General features: G+C 34.8%; 1 protein-coding gene across 7 annotated transcripts in view; it reads right to left on the bottom strand.

The window, feature by feature from the left end:
* Positions 1-21770, bottom strand: part of DIAPH2 (diaphanous related formin 2) — a 247801-nt gene that overhangs the window by 45167 nt on the left and 180864 nt on the right. For 3 of the 7 annotated variants that reach the window (XM_074883124.1, XM_074883127.1, XM_074883128.1), the window contains one exon: positions 20848-20943. In XM_074883124.1, coding sequence (XP_074739225.1) covers positions 20848-20943 — 96 coding nt within the window. Of the gene's footprint in view, positions 1-689; positions 760-5082; positions 5289-8471; positions 8538-15685; positions 15765-20847; positions 20944-21770 lie in introns of those variants that run through there. The other 4 variants (XM_074883129.1, XR_012630786.1, XM_074883126.1 and 1 more) reach the window with 4 other exon arrangements.

Genomic DNA, 21770 nt, shown 5'->3' with positions numbered 1-21770 from the left:
CATCTTCTTTTCCTTGCACCAAGGGAGAGAGGTAGCAATTGGATAGACATCATATTCAGGGGATGAATGTTGAAATCTGCTTATTTGACATGTAGGCCATTTAATACTGCACTAAAGAGTTTCTGCATGTGCATAGGAAGAAAGTCACATAGAGAGTAAGACCAGTCAAATCTTTATTAAATCTTCATAAAGTGTCACTTTTTCTGATGCATCTGTGTTTCATTTTCCTACCTCTCCTCAAACAGCAAGAAAGGATCTAAAAGCAGCAGCACAGATCATTCAACACATTTCATGCCACATACGATGCCCAAGTTTCCTACCCAGAAATTTAATGGAGTATTTTGATACTTAAAAAGAATTTTATATGTAAGTAGATAGAAAGCCAGAAAGAATTCAAAGGAATACTAACATATGGGCTATCCCACTTTCAGATGCTTAATGGATTATCAAACTCCGAGATTCTGCTTCCAATATATAAAAAAGGAATTTAAAAAGTCATAATAGATAAACAAGAAAATGTGAAATACTCTCCTAATAAATTAATAGGTCTTTTATGGAATTTCCTTTATACGTCTTGAATATTTGCATGCCTACACCGACTATTATCTCATTAAGGCAAGCAAGGTACTTCCAATAACTCAAAATTAGAGATAGTAATATTTATATATGACCTGGAACTGCATACTTACAACCTCTTGATATTTCATCAGGCTCCTCTTTTTCAATCTTTACTGTTAAATTTCAGTTACTTCTGCTTTGCTGTGTATAAAAGATTTAAGACTATGAATACAAAGAGTTCAGTAAAGTTGAAGGACCACACTGTTTTTGCAAGTAAATAAGCATCACTTAAAAGACAAACCAATTCCGATTACAGTTTTGTGTTCCGATTGCTCGCGTCTTTTATCTGGTTTTGTCTGCTTCTTTACATTGATGACAGGGTGCACAGTTGAGCTGGCAGTTGTGATAAAGAGGTCAAGCATTGAATTAAAAAGTTTTTTAATCTACTTTTTTCCTCAACTATCACTTCAGTGTCCTAAGTTATTCATATCAGCAGGAGGCTATGGGCAAACATTACCCCCTAGTCAAAAAATACAGAGAGAAGCTTCATTATCACCTATTGCTTGAAGTAAATAAACTCAATAGGAGTTCAGATAATCCAAGCACATACATTGCCTTAAAATTCAATAATTGCTTTCTTTTCCTTCTTCCGAACTATCAATTCCTCTTTGAAAAGCTTAAGAAAAATTAAGTGGGTTTTGTGTGGGGTTTTTTTGTTTGGCTGTTTTTTTTTTTTTTTCCTTTTTTTTAAGAAAAGAGAACCTCTTTTGTCATTACACACAAAAAAAAACTCAGCAAAAAAGGTACTCCCATGGATAGAGTCCGTTAAAAATCAGATTATTTCCACAGCATTCTCCTATTATTCACCTGCCAGTAAAATATGTACACTCATTGTCTCTGTTTGAATGCCTATTTTTATCTGACTGAGGCTATATGGTCATTTTTGTATTTATTACTGAGTTACTAAGTTTTTTTTCTTCCTTCTTCTAAAGCATGTTTTTCTGTTCTCAAAAACTGGGCCACATGCCTCTGAGGAGAAAGTAGTGCATTATTTCATTCCCACCTTTTCTTCTTTTTTGGCATCTCTGAGGCCTGCTATGCCCAGAAGTGCTTCCACTCAAGCTGGACCATCAAATCAATTATCACAGCAGTCTGCTTTCTAAATATGAATGGCAATGAATGACAACAGGCAAGGCGAACTTTCAGCTTTGATTTGTCATTGGTAATGTAAATTTTTTTGTTTTGTTTTATAGATATTTGTTATAGTGGCAATTTGACCAAACTCTTCCCCCTGCTGTCTGCAGCTGCTTTGTGTAGATCCCAAGGTGAAAATCTTCACCTTCGCTAAGTCAAAGACACAGGAGAAAGTATGGGATAGGGAACCATTGTCAATATAAAAGTTCTCTTTTCTGCTAATCTTTTATTACGATCATTACTGTCAATGAAAATAAAAGCACAGTAGCAAACTTTACCTGTTTCCGTTACTAGGTGTTCACCAATTTCAAGGTGCAATTGTTTTTTACTGCTATTGCATCATTTCACAACAAACTTCCATTTACAGTAATAGATTTCAGACAAAAAAAAATAATCTTTACTTAGGTCCTCAAAACACTCTTTGACTGTGAGTCAGTTTTAATATTCTCAAAAAGGGAGATTAAATGGTACCACCTAGTGGCATCCATGGACATATGGACCAAGCGGGCATCATATGAAAGCTTCCTAGACCCTTCTGCCAAACCCAGAACTGTTAATGACATCACTTGAACCCTGACTTCAGATGCCTTTGCTATTTTAGCACTTCGAAAGATTCTACTCGAGGAAAGCAATCATACTTTTTTTTTCTGCATAGTCTGTTTTACATAATAAGATTTAAATATAATAACTCATTTCCAAACAGGCAATTAAATTCAAAATTGTTTTTTCATATATCCTATTAGTTTGACATTTAAAAGGCTATGCCTTTAAAAGCCATGAGGCTACAGCAAAATGAAAGGTTACAGTATTTCATTCATCTGGATATAAGACTTCATGAAAGATCAAGATTCTTCTAGTAGGACAGACACCCAGAAGGTGAAACAAAAGCAGTATCAAATGATTGCCATTTAAAAAAACCCCTTTTTTTCCCCCAGACATATTATTACCAAGTAATTTGAACTTTTCTGCATATAAAGACTGCATACCTGCATGCAAACATAGAACTGTGAAATATTCAAATTAAACCAATCCAGATGAGTTCTGAAAATGGGATTAGACCTTACATGCATTATTCTTCTATCAAAATACAGCACTTAAAAAAGAACACTTAATACTGTAATTAATAACAGATACCTAAGAAGTAACTTTATCTGTACATGAATGCCTGCAGCACCAGTCTCTCAGATTAAGTACAAATATACATAGTAGATTAAAATATAGCTTAACATTTCATGAAAAAAAATGGGATTATACAAGAATGATGAGGTCCACATTACCACTTATTTGTACAGTTTACAGTTGTAAGCAAACTACTGGTTTGGAGAGTTTTCAAAAGTGTGGTTAGATTTTTAATTATTTTACTTTTTAAAACACTTTTTCTTCTATGTTTCTGGTATAAAACAGTGTTTTACTTGACTGAAGCTTGCATCAGAAGCCTTCCATTGCTTCTGCTTAGTCCAGAAAAATGTAAACCCAAGGAGAATGCAATTGCAAGCTTTTCTGTATGGGGTAAAAAGATTGGCCGTGAGTGGAACAGGCAAATTAACAGCACGCGCACTGGGAAAAGGCGGACTTCTCCAAATGCATAGTAAACACAAATATGGATTAAAAGATTTGTAGACAGCAAAGAGGTATGTGCAGTTTTGAAGCTCTCTATTATAGTTTTCATGTGCCTATAGGTCCATCAAATATTTAAAGGACAAGATTTGAATTTGTACAAGTTATTCAGATCAGTTATTCACTTGCTTAAAATTTTAATTGTAAACCAGAATCCAGGCAAGCTCATTTTTTCCTTAAACCATAATGGTTCTCCCCTAGTGCCCCTTCCAATTTATTTCTTTGCCAAAAATCTTAAAACTTCTACAATTAATTGTTAGAAAATTCTATGGAGTTAAAGAAGATATTTGTGGGTCCCTTTGGGTTTTTTTTTAAAGACCTAGTTCTCTTCTATGGCCAAGGAGCAAGTTCTTTCTGGATCAAACTACTTGAGCAGCTTAAAGAAGAAAGGATTTGCTGCTGGGTACTTGAATACTCTCTCAAGAAAGCTGCTCTCACGAAGTGAACGCATTGCATCCATCAGCACATGAATCTGAGGACCACATACCCTGGTTTCAATGCCTTATATCTACCATCTGACAGACACACGATCTTTCGTAAATGATTGATTTAAACTCATTCTTCTGTATGCCTGCAGCAACAACAGATATTAAAAAAAAAATAAATCATTTTCCTTTCAAATAAAATAAAATCTAGAGATACCTTAGATCACCAGTTGAATCAAAAAACTTATTTAGCTACAGAGTGTGAATACTTCTCTTGTGAAGACTTTTTAAAGATTATCTTTCCATATTATGTAGTATCCTGAAAATGCATAATGTTAAAAAATGCTTGTAACAAAAATTCCTTGCAGAATATTATTTATAACAGAGTATGGTTAAATATACATCTTTCAGAATATACAGCCCTAAGAGGTAGTTTACATTAGCCAAAAGGTATTATGTTTGGGTGTGTTTTGCCATGGAAACAAAATCCTGAAACACAAAAATATGAATTGTAGCCACATCTACAAACCATTTTATACTGCATGAAAGAAGGAAAGGAAGGCTTGGAACATTCCCTTTGGTCCTCCCCGCTTTCCATATGCCAGTTGCGAATTATGCTTCATAAGATAAATAACTAGTCAAGAGTGAAGAGATGAGCTGCTTCAGAGCACATCCTCAGGCCTGATGGGCCGACTACCTGTCAGATAATGTTGAAAGTAGGACTATGTCTGAAAAGGTTGACAGACCACAGCTTTATCTCTCTAAATCAAACACTGTATGTTTAGCTAAACTCAGTGAACTTTAATTAATTAGCACATCATTACAGTAAATTTATACTGACTGAATAATTTTCAAAAGGCTTAAATCCAGAGCCTACACTACATATACTTAACTTGAAATAGTGATAGTAAAAGCAAGCTATTATAGGATACATTTCTTCCTAAAAATTTCAACTGAAGAAACAGCAAATGCAACTTTTTTATCCTAACTGTTCAAGATGAAGCCATCTCCAAAAAATATGACATTAAAAAAAATTAATATATACACACACAAAAAAGCTCATGTCACTTGAAGGTGGAAATCCAAAGGTTAGGCAGTTCTATACACATCTTATTCTCCAGTACTTTTTGTATTTTATATCAAGTTTTAAATTTATGAAAAAAATATTGGGGAACAGGAATTTCACTTGAAGAAAATAACATTATAAAGATATTGTAATCTATAAATTTGGTAAAAAACTCATCTCAAATCAGAATTGCAGAAACTTTTGGAAAATAAAAAATAATTTTGAAGAAACAAACCCATGTTTATTTTTCAGTTTACAATGGCATGAAAGTGTTCTTGTTGGAATAGGGTATACAAAAAAAAAAGCAAGAAATGTTAAAGAAGAAACAGAAATCTTCTGTGCTTAGTAAGCATAGGAGAGTTGTTAAAACTCCATCTTGGGCTTCTCTGAATGTCCTCCTTTATTACTGACTTGTGAAACCGGCATTCCTAAAAGAACAGGAAATATAATACAGTAGAGGTGAAGCTGCTTTCTGGCTAAGCAGAGAAAGTTTCAAGACTGCACTTGAAACAAAAAATGTTATGAGAGAATATTTGTCCAATTTAAGAATTCTGTATCTGCTCCTTAGAGATTAATATTTGTTTCTTTTGAAAGAGTACAGAAAGAACAAGGAAGAATATGCAGCCCCTAGTTCTCTCTGCATTTCAGAGAAAAAAAAAAATCTTTTCAAGGTAAGGAAAAGATTTCTCCTACTATCCACAACAATTCTAAAAGCGAATTGTGGTTAGGAGTGTAAGGGTCACTCCAGTATAAAGTATCGTAATTTGCATGCACATATCTTTAACAGATAATGATGCATTTACTTGACAACACTTACTTGTCTTTCAAGTACCTAGTTCCACTGTTTCTGTTTACTATCACACAAGATCACATCAGTTCACCACCTACATCAATACAATCACCAAATTTCTGAGCTCATTTTTAGGAAGATAAAGCAGAGCACAGTCTGTATTTCAATTTCTGATACAAACTTTACAGAACACCAGCTGTTAATTTGATTTGGAGATAAAAGATTAGCGCCTTTTTTTTTTTTTTTTAAACAACTTCTGTTCCAATTCAGTCACTAGTTTTGTAATCAAATAATTGAGTTCAGGATTTCATCTACTTCTAAAGATTCCCACAAACTTAAAACAATTAGATGTGACCTACAAGTAGTACTTGTTTCTGTGTTAAATGCAACCTGTTTATAGCTGGAGCTGCAATCTTTTTCTTTCCTTCTTGTTTTCAGACTGCTTCTATTGAGACTAAACTATTTTTCTCACTTTTATGGAAAAATAATGTTTTAGGAAGGAATACATCTTCATATTTTATAATGGAACATAAAATATGCCACTGAAGCAGAAGCCCTTTTACCCAACACACATCTCGATTCATGGCACTCCTTACGACACCGGTAAAGTTGTATACAAGAACTAGGTAATATATTGTGGCCTAAATTTAAAAGACCTGTCTAAAAATGTTGTATAGATGTAGTCTGAGAAAGTTTGAGCATTGTTTCTAATTCTGCTTCTTGTCATTTATTTTACTATATTCCTCCTTAATCCTTGGAACAACAACAACAAAAAAAATCATGTTTTAAGGAAAGCTTCTACTTTCAGTTAAAATAAGCTGTGTCATATGCAAATTATGGTAGTCAAAGCCCTACAAAAGTATTTTACGCTAGAAAACACAAACTGTTCCAACAGTATTTTCCAAATGTACTCTACCCACTATCCTTAGTAGGCCCATTTGTAAGTAACTTTTTGAAAGTCCTTAGCAGTCTGAATTTATGGCCATCCTATTTAAAGATTAAAATGTGCAGTTAAAATCCACAGATACTTTTACAGGTTTTATACACTTCTATATATGTAATTGTCAGAGTAGCACTGCCTTATTATCAATATTTTGCAGATACCTTTCTCTCAGATACTTTAAGAATCCTCTTGCATCATTTTCCTTTCTGAAATGTTTTGATCTTTTAGCAGCATTAGGATAATTTCTCCAGTGTATGTCACTGGAGAACTGAAAGCTACTGGATAAAAAAGCTGGAGTAAACCTTTAAAGTTTTTTCATACTACACGAGTATCTTTGAAAACAAAGAGTATCTAAGCTTACGTTGATCTTTCTGGTTTTCAATACAAATGAACTGTTAAGAAACTGCAGGGCATGGGAGACGTGTTTTGGGAATGAAAAATTCCAAGACAAATCAAAGTTTGAACAGATTCCGGACTATTTTCATCATGCTGCAACTATCTTCCTGGGTTTGCCAATGACTATATTCATGACTACATGGGCCAGATGACACGCCAGGAGCTGGAAGCACTAAACAAAGGCTTTTTGGGGTTTTACTGTTTGGTTTGTTGAGATTGTTTTGGGTTTTTTTAAATGAAAAATATTGAATTTTATCTCCAGTTATAGAGACTTTTGACAATTTAAAGCTTTGCTTTCCCTGTAAATGTCAACAGATTTTTCCAAGTCAGGGATTCTAGCCACACAAGAGAATTGAAAATTGTGTCAAAGATGTTTGTACTGACATCTGGAGGGCAGGACGCACCAGAATCAGGCAATGGACTACAAGCAAGAGAATTGCCTGTAAACCAGCATAATAAATGCAGTGCTAGAAGAGGTTTCAAACAGGACAAAAGCAATTCCTTAGTAAGAAACACAAGGTGCTTTATGTTTTGTTAGGCATTCCCCCCTGCCCTATAATAATTCATTTAATGTTAAGTTTTACTTTTATTTATGAGAGCTTATTGTATCCATTCTGAAAGAAAATACTGCAGTTATGTAGACAAAGCAAGTATGAAACAACCACAGGAAATTACAGAGCATTATTTGCCAAAGTTCTGCAGGAGAACAAAACCTACAAAGGATGGGATCTAATGACCTGTATCTAGAAAACTATCAGTGATAATTCAAAACCAATCTTGATATTATGTGAAGCTTCAGTGCAAAAAAGAGTCATAGAGACAATTTCAGAAAGCTCTGTGAACATTAAATGTTCCTGTGATATGCCAACAAAGCAAAAACTCACATCATTTATGCTATTATGGAAGACAAATAAAAAAACAACAGACAATAGTGCATTGAAGCTGTTTGGGATATTTTTACTAGCAAATCTGTACATATGTGCATCTGCACTCCCTCTCACACACATCATCTTACCCCCATACGGCCAGAGATAAATGTTTCAGTGGATATTTAAATACACTGGTGCCGTTTACAAATGTGTGGCCTAAATATCAAATGACAAGGTCAGCTCTGCATTCACAGCAGTCCCCGTCTACAGGCTCACCCATTTCATCTACTTGTGTGGTGCATATCTTCCTAGCGTCTTCAATACCTGACAATCGATAGTCAATCAAGTACAAAATGTTTTTCTGTTTTTCTCTCTCATGATGTAAGTTTATCCTCCGTTATACTTTACATGGCTAGAATTACAGAGATGTTTGCAGACCTTGGACTGTATCTCCAAACAATGAAGGACAACTTCTCTACAGGTTTTACGTTCCATTGGATTGCTTTGTCTTTGAATGTTTCACCCTCTCAACTACTGTTCTAACAGTAAGAGCTCTACCAGAAATGCAATTACAGCAAACTGCTACAACATTTTTTAAAAAGCTTCTACATACCTGTAAATTCTCTCCCCTCACTGCTACAAAGCTTTGCAATTCTTCAATGCATTTGAAAAGATTTTCCTAAGTTTAAGCACAACGTGGAAATAGATTCAAATTCCGCTCACTTAAATGAGATGTTGCTACTTCTTTAAAAGAAAACCATGATTGCCTTCAGTGAAGAGATATCTTTTCCTGAAATGTACATTCCTTACTAATAGACTCTATATTATTTCAACAGAAAATAAATATTCAAAAGACTCCATAAACGTAATTCTAGCTTCCTTCAGAGTGGTTATCCATTAGAAGAAGAAATGGAACTTTCAGTAAGTCTCCCTTTAAGTTTTTCACTCTAGTAAAGAAGATTTAAAAGTAAAATGTGCTTTTATCAAATCCACCCTGTAATGAGCAGCGTTCACACGTAAAGAAATTCTGAAGCATCTTTGGAACGTCTGACAAATGTGGTATTGTTTCAGGAGTGAAACAGATATGGTTGGGTTTTTTTTTTTTTTGTAAGGAAATCATTAATTAATTTCCAAATAGTTGATCTGATACCTTGCTAGATTTTAATCAGCCCCCAGTATGGTGAAATCTGGTTTTGTTCTCAAATCAACTTAATTCAAACTCAAACCATGCTCTATGAAGTCATCAGGACCCTTCTGTGTCCATCCAGTTCTATTTTATCCATAGTTCTTGCAGAGCTTAAAGCTACACAATTTGACAATGTAACCTGATTACAGAAGGAAAATGCTGTACCCCCTCAAAGTTTGATTATTTCTCCCTCTCTCTCTTACTAAGGAAAAAACCCAAATACATTCTCTTGTCTGCTCAGTCTGACTGACAGCTTCTATATACTGACCTAATGAACCTTGCAGCCCAAGAGCTTTCACATATCCCCTGATAAGTGGTGAACTGAAGTTTTACCTTGGGCATTGTCTCATAAGCCACCAATGATATCAGTATAGTTCCAAAGTCTCAAAAAAACCCTCCCTGTAAACACTTGAGGAAGATAAGCTCCTGCGGGAATGCTGTCAATAAGATTTTTTTCCCCTATTATTACAGAAATCTGTTCATTTTGTAATAAAAAAGAAATCCTCACAATAACTGAACATTTTCTCCATTTCAGTGTGATATGTCTATTTTTCTTTGTAACTTAAATTTGTAGGAAAAAATGCAGAAAGGCTGACATTCCACTCCAGTAATATATTCATGGAGTTACAGGCACATAGACACTGTTGCACAATTTTATATACCTGACTTATAATTATTTAAATAGAATCCTCTTCAACATCAGAATACCTAACGCAGTAACAGAAAATGGAAGAAAAAAAATTACAGAAATCACAGAGAAAATGAAAAGTAAACATAATATAGATCTAACAAAGAACTCCAGTATCTTCTTTATTTTTAGACATCCATCTGAAACACACTGCACAGTACATATATGGTTTTTAAATAACAATATTATGATGTTATATACTTCCAGGAGAGGGTAAAAGAGGATGAGCTAAAGCACACACTGATAGATACACTAGTTATAATATTCTCACTATATCTTATAGCCTATAATCAACGTTTTCCTCAAAAAAAGAAATCAGGAGTATAATATGCAGAAATCTTCTACTGAGACAAGCACAAGAAATCATATCAACGGTTTCTTCTGCAGTATGTTTTGAAGAGGACTAAAAAACCGTAACTCTTTCAAGGTTGGTGTCTTGTTTTTACAGAATATAGATGATTCTAGGATTTGGAATTAGAGTTATTCAAAATGTACAACTATTAGAATTAACAACAACCTACATCATCAATATCTCACATCTGTTTTTATTCATAATTAAAAAAAACCTTCACCCTAACTGTAGCACCTTTGAAATGTAACAGTGTTCAAATTGAAACAATCTAGCAATACAAATGTATTACAATTAACTACCACTGATAGTTTTCAGGACGCAACAGCAATTTTATAACTACATATATTACAAATATAACAGCTCAGCTATATTATGTTGAGTCAATAATGCACAATAATTAGAGGAACCACCTGTGCTACAGTTTCAGAAATGTATTGGAGATAGTGACATGAAGTTGTGTTAAAAATGTTGATTGACCAGGTCTCAATATGCTCCCTGAAATTTAAACTTGCCTGTAGCACAACAGTAGGAAACCTAAACCAGCAAAGTTCATTGCCATGCAAAGTCAGACCCATTAGTCTTTTAAGCCCATTATGAATGAATGCCCAGAGATGCTTTGTAGAAAGGCATAAAAAAATCATTGTATAAAACTAGCCAACAACTTGCCAATACACAAAATACATTCCTAAAATTATCTTCTCAAAAATTCCTAGAAGCGTAGAAGTAATCAAATTCAGGTTGAGCTGATATTACAAAATCTATACCCCCAAATTGAGAAAATTTTCCACTTGTAATAAGCTATAAAGATCAAAGTACGATTTTTTGGTAGCATGCCTCTAATTAACATCATAATAATAGCAAAAGTTTAAGCACAGAAAAAAAGTAACACTGATCACATGAAGTCTTATCTATAACTCTAATTAAAACTAGTTTGCTTCCTCAGCTAAAGTACTCTACTTTTTTTGCAGGCAAATTGTGTTTCTTGATATTTTGTGTTGTTTATCACTGACTTCCATTCTTTGATCTTGTATTTGCAATAGTACTCTCCAGTTCAGTAGCTTAATCATTCATTACAGTATGCTAAAAATATATTAAAAATTGCTCTTTTCCATGAAAATCTTAATAGGAATACTGAAACTTGACCAGTATCATATAACTTATAGTATATTTCCATCAGGAATTATTAATGTTTGTCTAGAAACAGTCTTCTGTAAAAATGAAGCTAAATTAGAATCACACAAGTCAGTGAACAGAATAAAATATTGACAGACAAGTGTTTATAAAGGATAGATTAATACACCTAAACTGCTCAAGCTCTCCCAAATATTAACCTCCTGAATGCTATGTAGAACAACAAATGGAAAAAAATTATTTTTCTTAAAAAGTTTCTTCCCTGTTGGTGAAACTTTTGAGAAGCAAAATGGTAATACCCTCAAATTAGTCTCAGTTGATTTATATAAAAAAGGCACTCAGCCAACTGCTGAAGGTGGCCATTACAAAGACATCACCAAACCCTCCATGCAATAAATCTCAACAAGGTATGCAAGGAACAAGCTGAACATAAATAAAACAAGATTTCTCATTCTCTGCAAGAAATAAGCTAGATACTCAAGCTATAAGGAGACAGAAACATGGTCTGCTCCAGAGGGGAAAAGGATGCAATATGCAGCAATTGCCCAGTAACAAGCACAGTATCCAGCAAGTTTCATAATTGCTGCAGTTATAGTGCCTATTCTATGTATTTCTGTCACTTGCCCTGACATTTGCCCCTCAGTAAGGACTTTTGGTCTGTTTAGATTAAGCAAACTCATTATCTAGAATGACTCCATCAACTGAACAGTAACTCACTCCACCTGGTTTTATAAATACACACACAGAGTAACATTTTAGATTTCTTACAAGCTTCTTTTACCCCTTTATACACTGTACTAACAGAATTTGATGTCATGCTTAAGAATGTTCTATGTTGCATATGACCCTTTTCTAAACTGAAAGTGATGCTGCATTTTCATAGAATCATAAACTAGTTTTGAGTTGGAAAGGATCACTAAAGGTCATGCAGTCCAATCCCCCTGCAAATAGCAGCGACATCTCCAACTCGATCAGGTTGCTCAGAGCCCCGTCCACCCTGGCTCTGAATGTTTCCAGGGATGGGGCATCTACCACCTCTCTGGGCAACCTGTTCCAGTGTCTCACCACCCTCATGGTAAAAAATGTCTTCCTTATATCTAGTCTGAATCTACCGTCTTTTAGCTTAAAACCATTATGCCTTATCCTATCCCAACAGGCCCTACTAAAAAGTCTGTCCCCGAATGCACCTCAGTAGTTCGAATGTTTCCCTAGGTAGCTGAGAACTACACAGTTCTATCTGGTTCAAATATTTCAACTTTTTTCTTTCCAGGTATTTCTGTACACAAAAAAGCATTAAACTAGGAATACCGCAGACGTTTTTCAAGTTCCACTGTAATTATAACGCATCATTCCATGCTAAGCCCCAAGAAAACTTACATGCAAATATAATTTCAGGATTCCTAAAAGATTGATAAAAAAGGAGACTACTTAATGCTTTTTAATTTATTTTCTTGATAACACATGTAAGATTGTTTTGTACTCCTTCAACTATTATAAAGAAAATGAAACAAATGCCAACTGGGTCTTTTGCAGAGAGATGAATCTGCCTTTGCTACCTGCATGCAGGTCACTCTGAAGCCAACATAGTTGCGTTAGTGCAGTGTTTCAGAGCCTCCGAAGATCTCCACTGAGCAGGGATCAGCACTGCCTTAGCCAAATCCAAAGAGCATTTAGAAAACTAGGAGTTGGCTGGCTTCAGACTGGCTGGCTGTTCAGCCCGCAATAGACTCTGGACTTACATACAGTGTGCTGCATGAAGAACAGACCCTCTAGAGAATCAAACAAAGGTTTGGGCTAGCCATGAAGTGAAACTGAATCACTGAATTTCTTACAATCTTAACAACAAGATAAGCTGCCAGAGCAGGACTGCTCTTTCAGCACCAGTGCTAGGGTGTGCTAGTTTTGAAAGAGGATGGAACTACAGCATTTGTTTACTCATCTGTTAAATGATGGAAGGGGGAGTAGTGCCGTAAGGAGCTTTCAGATTTTCAGATAAAGACAACACAATGAATACACAGTAATACCACCAATACCCTCTTTTAAACCCATCACTTTAGCATCAGAATAAAACACAAGAGGGAGGGGCAGGAATCCATTGGACTGCTGTTAACAAACCTTCCCCCAAATAAGGAGTTTAAAACATTGAGGATATACTGTAACTGAAAAATAAAAGACTATGGTTTCAGGGCAAAAGCACGTCAGATAAAGTACTGTAAAACTGTATGAACAAGTTGCTGGAGAAAGTGGCTAAGACAAAGATGGTACAGTACGTTCAAATCACCTTGACTTTTTTTGAGATTCAGGGACTTAAACTATAAAAGTAAATAGAGAAGACTGTATTAAAAAAAAGCCAAGTTAGCAGGTTACATTGTCAAGTCCATATGTAGTATCCTCCTACCTCTTTCTTTTGGCAGAGCTTTTCTATCATTTTTAGAAATCTTTTTAGCCTCTTTCTCCATCCAACAGGGACTGCTGGCCTCTACTTGTCCCTCTGTCACTGGGCACCCTGGCTTAGATCCTTAATTTAACCTGTCACAGACTATTAAACTAAAACCATCAGTAAAGTAAAAGGAATTATGGCAATATATAGCAACTGAGATTCTGGCTTCTCACACAATCACATAACGGCCTAACTACTAATATGTGTCTACTGCTAAGATGATATCAGTACTTTGTAACTAAACACTATTATTTTGGGTATGCTGAGAAGAGAATCTCATTTTCTCCTGATAATGCAACAAGAAAATTAGAATTTCCATTATTTGTTCTGTTACATCATAACCCATAGGGTGAATACTGTCTTTGTAGAAAGTAGACTAAACTGTTACAGTGAAGATGACAACCACTAGTAAAAAACCTGGGACAGTCTCTCCGTGCTGAGGTTAGAGGACTGTCAATTCTACATTACAGGGCTAGAACAGGATGGAACAGAAAGGATCCCTATCTGCAAAATAACCATTTTGACCTAATGTCAGTTAAATTCATCTGCTACCAAGTCATACACTGCAACAGTGATTTTCATCTCTTTCCTTTCCTTTACATTCATTATGTATACATATATTAAAATATTAAAGCCAATGTGCATTACCTCAGTAAACAGTACTGCGGTAGAAAATTTTTCAAACAGAAGTGTTTTGCAATAACTGCATGATAACAGCATCGGTGCTGACAAAGAAAATTCAAATGTCCAAATGCAAATTAAGTTAGCCTTGCATATCATTTATTACTACTCATGTAGTTGGTAAATGAATGCATGAATATCCTTTCTCTGTGTGCAAGAGTAGCTTCTCTAACTTCAGCTATTGCATACAGATGTAGCCAAAACTGAGCTATCCATCTCTAGAAAGCCTTAACACCTAGCAAGACATACCTCAGTAAAATAGAACAGTTTTCAGATTCAGTGTGAATTTAAAAAAAAAATAAATCAGAACTGTGGGTGACTTCCAACTCATACAAAATTCCACCACGTGAACTTGGCAGCCTCCTTCTGGATTACTCTTTTTGAGAGGCTGGTTACTATGAACAATTTTCTGGTTCTCAGAAAAGCTGTGTTTTAGTTGTAAAAATCTATTTCACAAAATAGGACATTCAAAAAGGCTTTTGGAATTCTAAAGGCTTTTAAGAGCTTCAGACTCAACTGTGCCAAGTCAACTCTCAGAAAAAGAAACCCCATAATACACCCTCTGTATGAACTCTATAACTGTTCCAGGTACCTGCCGAGCCCTATGATGAAACAGACAAAAGCTACTTTAAAAGGAATAACAGTCAGTGTCCATGTCTGAAGCAACTGGCACAGTTCTGCAACTGGCTGGCATAAGCTCAGGTGTTATATGATGCAATTCACAGATGTCATGGGGCTGCAGAATAATCCTCAGCACTTTCATGTAATTCTCGTCATCATGAATGTGTTTTTATTTCAAATGGAAACAGGCACTCAGCTACGTCTTAAGTCACAAAAAATTATATTTTGAGATCTTAGGACAATTTGATGAGTAAAGTAACATTAGTCTTGACTTTTTAAAATGCTAAAACTTGAACAAATATTTTGATACTTTCAGTGTAAAATTTTACATAATGATTTTCCAGAAGAAGTTATAGGGAATACCTTTCGTACTATGCTGAAACGCATTTTGAAGCGCTTACACTAATAGAATCATGGGGCACATAAGTTTCTGTAGCCTGTGTAAGTTATTAAATGCTTTAGATGAATGACAAACTCAAATGTAATTAGTGAGAATTATATCGCACCATCTTTTTGAAGGACATTTTTCAGAATGTATGTCATTGCCATTTCATGGCATATTTTCATTTATTCAAGTAAAAATCGTCTCAAAAAAAAAATTAAATGGCAAGTAACAACTTAAACAAAGCTGCAGCAATACATACAAAGTCTAGAGTTCACCATACCACTTCTCTATGTCTGTCTAGTTTACCAAACGTTAAGTACTTTACACGCTATTCATCAACATGTGAACAATCTCATGCATACCAAGATCAGAGAATCAACTTGAAAGAAAACTAATCAATCTTCAGTCCGTGCTCCAGAGAACTGTAATTAACACAATAACACAGGTGAAAAGAATTATCCAAACGTATACAACTCCTGAATTCTTGTCTTTACATTCAGACACTTATTGGTCATGAGGTGTTTTCAGAGCCTTTTCACTACCTGGATGGTATGTTTTCCATCTGAAAACCTGGAGAATCCAGTCTAAGCAGGCTGGACGTTAAAGTCTGCTTTAGTTCCTTTTTCTCTCCCTTTTTCACCGCTTATTGTTCACCCTGCTTGTAAGCAGAATTCCTCTGAAATGCCAATAAAACCTCTGCATACTACAGCTGTTGCTTTCATACTAAGCCACCAGAATAATATATTATCTAATATTACTCCTTTAATTACAAAAACCATAAGCCAAAATGCATACACAGTAAAAACAGATTACACCACAAATACCTATTTTTAAATAGCTTTGGGACTGTTTATGGAGCTCTCTGGACTAAGGTAATTTGCTAAGACTCAATTTGAATGGTACCATGAATAGATTTTCCTTATACAACCCATATTTATATTTAGAAATAAAAGCAAACTTAAATCTCACAATAATGCCTTGATGGCAAAACCAGTAAATTTATTATTGGTGATCCTTGTTTAGCTCTTGCTATTATAGTTGTGATAATTCTGAAGCACTTAGATCATATGTGTAAGTCTCATTAGTCCATGATTCCTGACTGTAAGCAAAAAAACCGTCCCTTGTATAACTGAGGTAGCAAACATGCTTTTAAATACTCAGCATCTTAATGTAAAATAAAAAATTATGAGATGCTAGCTGAACATAACAATAGGAATGTTAATTCTTTACCATGGGATGTTTAAAAAGATGACCAAATACATTTAAAATGAATACCTTTTTTTGAACTTGAGACTAATATTTTTATAGTCCATTACGGATATTTCTAATTTTATAACAGATACTTAATGATAAAGACAATGACACACAGTTCAACTGAAAGACAGCAAACAAGGCTACTCAAACACCATTTTAGTTGAGCACAAATTATGATGTTGGAAGTGCACCTACCACATTTTTTGATTTTAACACTGATAATCTTCTCATCCATTCACAGACAGATGTAAGCATGTCAAGTATCAGTTTATTTACGAAACTGCTATATACAAAATGATTTGCAATGCTTTCAGTAAAGCAGATATGCTTTGCTGCAGATATCTGAATGAGTTTTAGGTAAATAAGGACTGTGCACCCAGAAACCTAACTTTCAAGAATTTATTTAATATAATCAATGCAAAGGTAAACACAGAAGTCTGCCTTTAACTTTAAGCATAGCTATGTATTCAAGCTGAAGACACAAAATACCTAAAACTATAACCTTTTTATTAGAATTCTGATGGAACTTTAATGCAAAATATGCACCTACTTTTTAAAAATTCTTTTTAAAAACATATTTTAAATTAAAGGAAGTGTCTGAACACCATCTGAAAATTATCAAATCATAAAAAAGTAGTAATAATCCATTGCCTCAACTCCTTTTTATCTTACAGAAGTTAAACAAGTGGTGGCAGCACTTCAGATGGCTTGCATAAAACATTCAAATTAGATGTTAAAACTGAACAAGGGTGGTTGGTTCATTCTTTCTCTTCCACTCTCAAGGTGTACTGCTAATATGGAAATAGTAATGAGAGTGTAGTAACTCACAAAAATATCAAATTCAAAAGTTCCTAAATCATGGCTACTGTGTATCTCACTGCACTGATTTTGATGGATGGATTAAAAAATAACCCAAAATATGTGTACTAACAGACCGCATTAAATACTTGATAAATACACTTCACACTGAAATCTAAAGTAGAAAGAACCTGCATGTATGTTCCTTATAGCTATGCTTTCCTGTTAGTGAAAGACTACAGAAATAATGGCACATATTATCACTGCAGTTGCAATAGTTTGGATGTATAGGAAAGGGCATTAGTTATTAACATTTCTGAAAAAAATTAACTTAAATTCCATGGCAAAAGACTTAGTAGCTTAACAGAAAGAACTCTAACAGAGTAGTTAGCTCTGTGCAGAAATTTCCTTAAACTAATACTAGAGAGAAAATATTCCTCAATCAGTCTTCTTTAATAATAGCATACCCCAAGGCCAGAAAAAAAGGTTAGGGATAATTGGTGCAACAGTAGTGCTGGACACACATTTTAAACTGGTATCCTGTGATGAATGCCACCTAATGCTGTTCTCTATTATACTCTCTCTCCAGTATTAGAAAACTTGCAAAAAGGAAAGTATATTTTTGGAAGAGGAAGAAGCATTTCTAGAAACTGATTTCTAATTATTATTTTATAGTCTCTATAAGCAAAGCAATCTACTGAAAGGACAATCTCTATACTTAAAATCCAGCACCTAGAGACAGTAAATTTGCAGTAATAAGCGTAGGAGAGAAAAATACACAGAAACTTTTTTTACGTTGAAATGTATTTCTTGTTATGTAGACTCAAGAGTACAATGAAATCAGAAACTAGGGGAGGACGACAGGAATTTTTTATTTTTACTTCCATGACCTGATAACAAAAAGATTTTTACTGGAAAAGTCTATAGTTATAATGCAACCCATTAAAGTGTAGCCTTTCATTTACAAGCTTAGCAAACAAATACAAATAACATTTTAAATTAGTTTTTCTTTCCCAAACCTGCCTGTACATTTCACCAAAATTTTTTTGCCCAGCAGGAGAACTGCAGTATTGAGTCGTCCTCCTGCTGTGTAGGGCTGCCATTCTTAATGAACAGAGCACCATTCCCTCCTGATCTCCACCTCTTACCCCTCAGTCTGTCTCTTACTCTTTAAATATTTTGAAGACATGCCCACGTAAACACAAACATATGCGACAACGTACACCAGTGACCTCTGTACAAAAGGTTAATTGAACAGGTCTGTCTGGTAGAACGACACTCTTCTAGGGTAGCTGTAGGCCTGCAGTAATTGGAGCTCTGTTACCCACATGAAATGATCCCTCCTAGGTCCCACATGCTCCCCTAAAGCTAGCAGGGAATGCAGGTCATTGCAGGGGCTTTTCTTTTAGAAAGTTGTGGGTTCTTTTCTTTTGAGACAAACTGGACAAGAATGCCATTGGTAGAGATGCTACAGTTTGCTCCTTTGATTTAAATTTACTCTGTGAAACCACTGGAAGAAAACACAACAGAAGCCAAATTTTCATGGTCTACTGATTGTAACCATTGAGAGGATTGTAACCTTCTATAGTTTTACGTTCACCCTGAGTAGATGCAAATAGAATAAGCAAGTTTGCAACAAGACAGATCTAGAGCACTTATATGAAAATGTACACAAATGAACCTACTGTATGGCTGAGCCTTTTTGGGGGCATTTTCTTGTTTGTGTTTTTTTAGTTTTGGTTTTAGGCTTTCTGTAGGGGTTACCTGTTACCAATTAATTAACAAAACTGCAAAAAGTAAGCAAAAATCTTTTTTTCTTCTCACTAGATTGACTGAGACTAACATTTATTGCCTCTTGTCTAAATTTTTAGCTACCCCCTGAAAACTTTACATAATCGTCTTATCCACTTATGAGAAGACTTACAGTTGGCCAGAGCTTGGAAATGGATTACCTAGACCTTTTCTCACAATAAGTTCTGAAAAGTCAATCAACACCTTAAATTTAAAAGCCAGACCCCACTAGAATATCAACTGACACAATGAAATTTCAAACACACAGAAGTCAAAGTGACTATATGAAACAGAAGAGAAATAAAATGGATTTTTAATTAACTTAGCCTCCTATTGTTGCAGAGGAACCACTGGTTTTGGACCCGCATTCAGTCATCTCATTGGCTTTCCCAGCTGCAGCAGATTTTGTGCAATCTCCTCTGGTCCCTGGGAAGCTTTTCTTTGTCACCACTGGGTGACAAATCTCTCCTCAAGCCACAACACAGAGAGACCATCTCTCACATTGATATTTCTCAAGATATGGAAAAAACCACATTTTGATCAAGGAGTTCTTTCAGTTCTTATCTGAGATATGAAACAAGCTCTGAATTAAGAATATACTGGAATTGTAGCAGAATTCATTTCTTAGTATGAACACATTATGTAACATTTTAATCTTTTCCACAAGATCAAGCATATGGCAAATTGAAAATAATTATATAGCATCTTTGCTAGCTAAATTAAAAAAGGTAGTAGAATTTGCCTTCACTCTTCTGTTTCTCAAAAAAAATAACCAGCCAACTGAATCTAACCCTAGCTCATTGAGGATTACATGGATAAACATGGCTTGCTTATAAAACAAGACGACTCCATTTTGCCAAACCTTTAGCAGCACATACCCAACATAAGCTTTTGATTTTACGTCAAATAACTACAATTTTTTAACTGTAAATTTTTGAAGACTGTATTTTTTACTGTAAGACATGTTTTAAATAAAAAATTGCAAAATACAGTATACTACACTGAGCTCTGATGAAAAGTAAATGCAGATTAAAAGCAGTTCACAAACTGTATGTAACTGGCATACCATAAGCAGAAAAATGAATAGAAGAAACACTGCAGTTGCTTAGCCTTCTCAGATTCTCTCAAAATCAACTTTCCAGGAAGGAATAATTGCTCAGACTAAACACCTAAACCATATGCAATTCAGTATAATACTATTGTGTTCCTCAAGAAAGTGAAACTACTTCATTGTAATTCGATTTTATGACTACACACACTATAACTTCCAACCAAACCAGAATGTATCTAAGACCAGTGCTTGAAAAAGACTATCAGCTGTATGCCTCAAGTCTTATTGGTGTAAGAAGCTAGCATTTTTCATATCACCACTGACAAGAAATTAATTGTACTTATGGTTTTAAAGATTAAGATAAATATACTTCTTGCAGCAATGTTTTAAATGCTATTTCAAACACAACAGGAACCCTTGCCATGTCTTAGAGCACGTAGTTATCTGCAGATAGAGCGACAAGTTAAGAATCTGTGATCACAAAGAGTTTTCACAGAAGCTCAATAACCAACAGTAGCTCAATGGTTTTCAGTGAAAACTGTTGGTAAATCTTTGCAAAACAACTTTTCCCCACTCAGTTTATAACTAAAAGTTTTTATAAAGCATCTTACCTTGTACTCTCGGTGTTCGTTTCCTGCGATCTCTGAATGCTGCCCCTGACTGCAAGGCCTCAAGCAGACTATCCATCACTCCTGTCTCATCACCCTCTGAGAAAAGGAGAAAAATAATATTTATCTCAGTGCAATTGAAATCAGACTTCAGAAAGAAAAGAAGTAAAAGTGTTGTCAAGTTTACATAACGCTTCCAAATAAGACACACATACATTTTAATGTAATGGATGCTGTCAGTGCTTCAGGTATCACTGTCTAGTTTGTGTATGATGATCTATTAAGCAAATTGATGCCAGTCCTACTGGTCTTTCAACTTAGAGATGTTATCTTGTGCATTATTGATATCTTCAGCATGCAGATAGACAGCTGCTGGTGAATGACTGCTGTTTCACTACTAAATTCTTTTAAGATGTTCCTGAAGTAGAAACAGGTCATCTCCTTTTGATTTAATCAACGCATATGGAAAATCTGATGAAACTGAATGGCACAAATTTAAATACTGTAGTACAAGTATTTTATGCTGTCTTCATGATGCATTAAATCCTTGAAAAAATCTATACGACATGTGAGGATACATACGCCATATGCTACACACGTAACAGTATACCATGGATGATCTTAAGGTAAGAGCAATGAGGAGAGAATCATGCAGTGAAAGCAGGTGGCATAACATTTCTTTAAAGCTCAATTCCAGTTCTGCTAAAACTTTCTCTCGTTTTTTTCATATCCAAGTTAACCTATAGCATTTCAATTGCTGGACTTCATGGTGCATTATGGAAATCTGGGTAGAAAGATTAAAAGACTTAAATATGTAAAAAGGAAGTAACTTCCTTTGCATTTCAGTCTGTTAATAACAGTTGATAGCAACATTCAAACAGCATGAGAAATTGGGGTCAAAGTACTGCAATGTTACAAAACTATTG

The sequence above is a fragment of the Strix uralensis genome, chromosome 13, assembly GCF_047716275.1.
Source record: "Strix uralensis isolate ZFMK-TIS-50842 chromosome 13, bStrUra1, whole genome shotgun sequence".
Classification (NCBI taxonomy): Eukaryota; Metazoa; Chordata; class Aves; order Strigiformes; family Strigidae; genus Strix; species Strix uralensis.
Note: the sequence above shows the minus strand (reverse complement) of the source record. Positions and strands in the feature narration are given on the sequence as shown.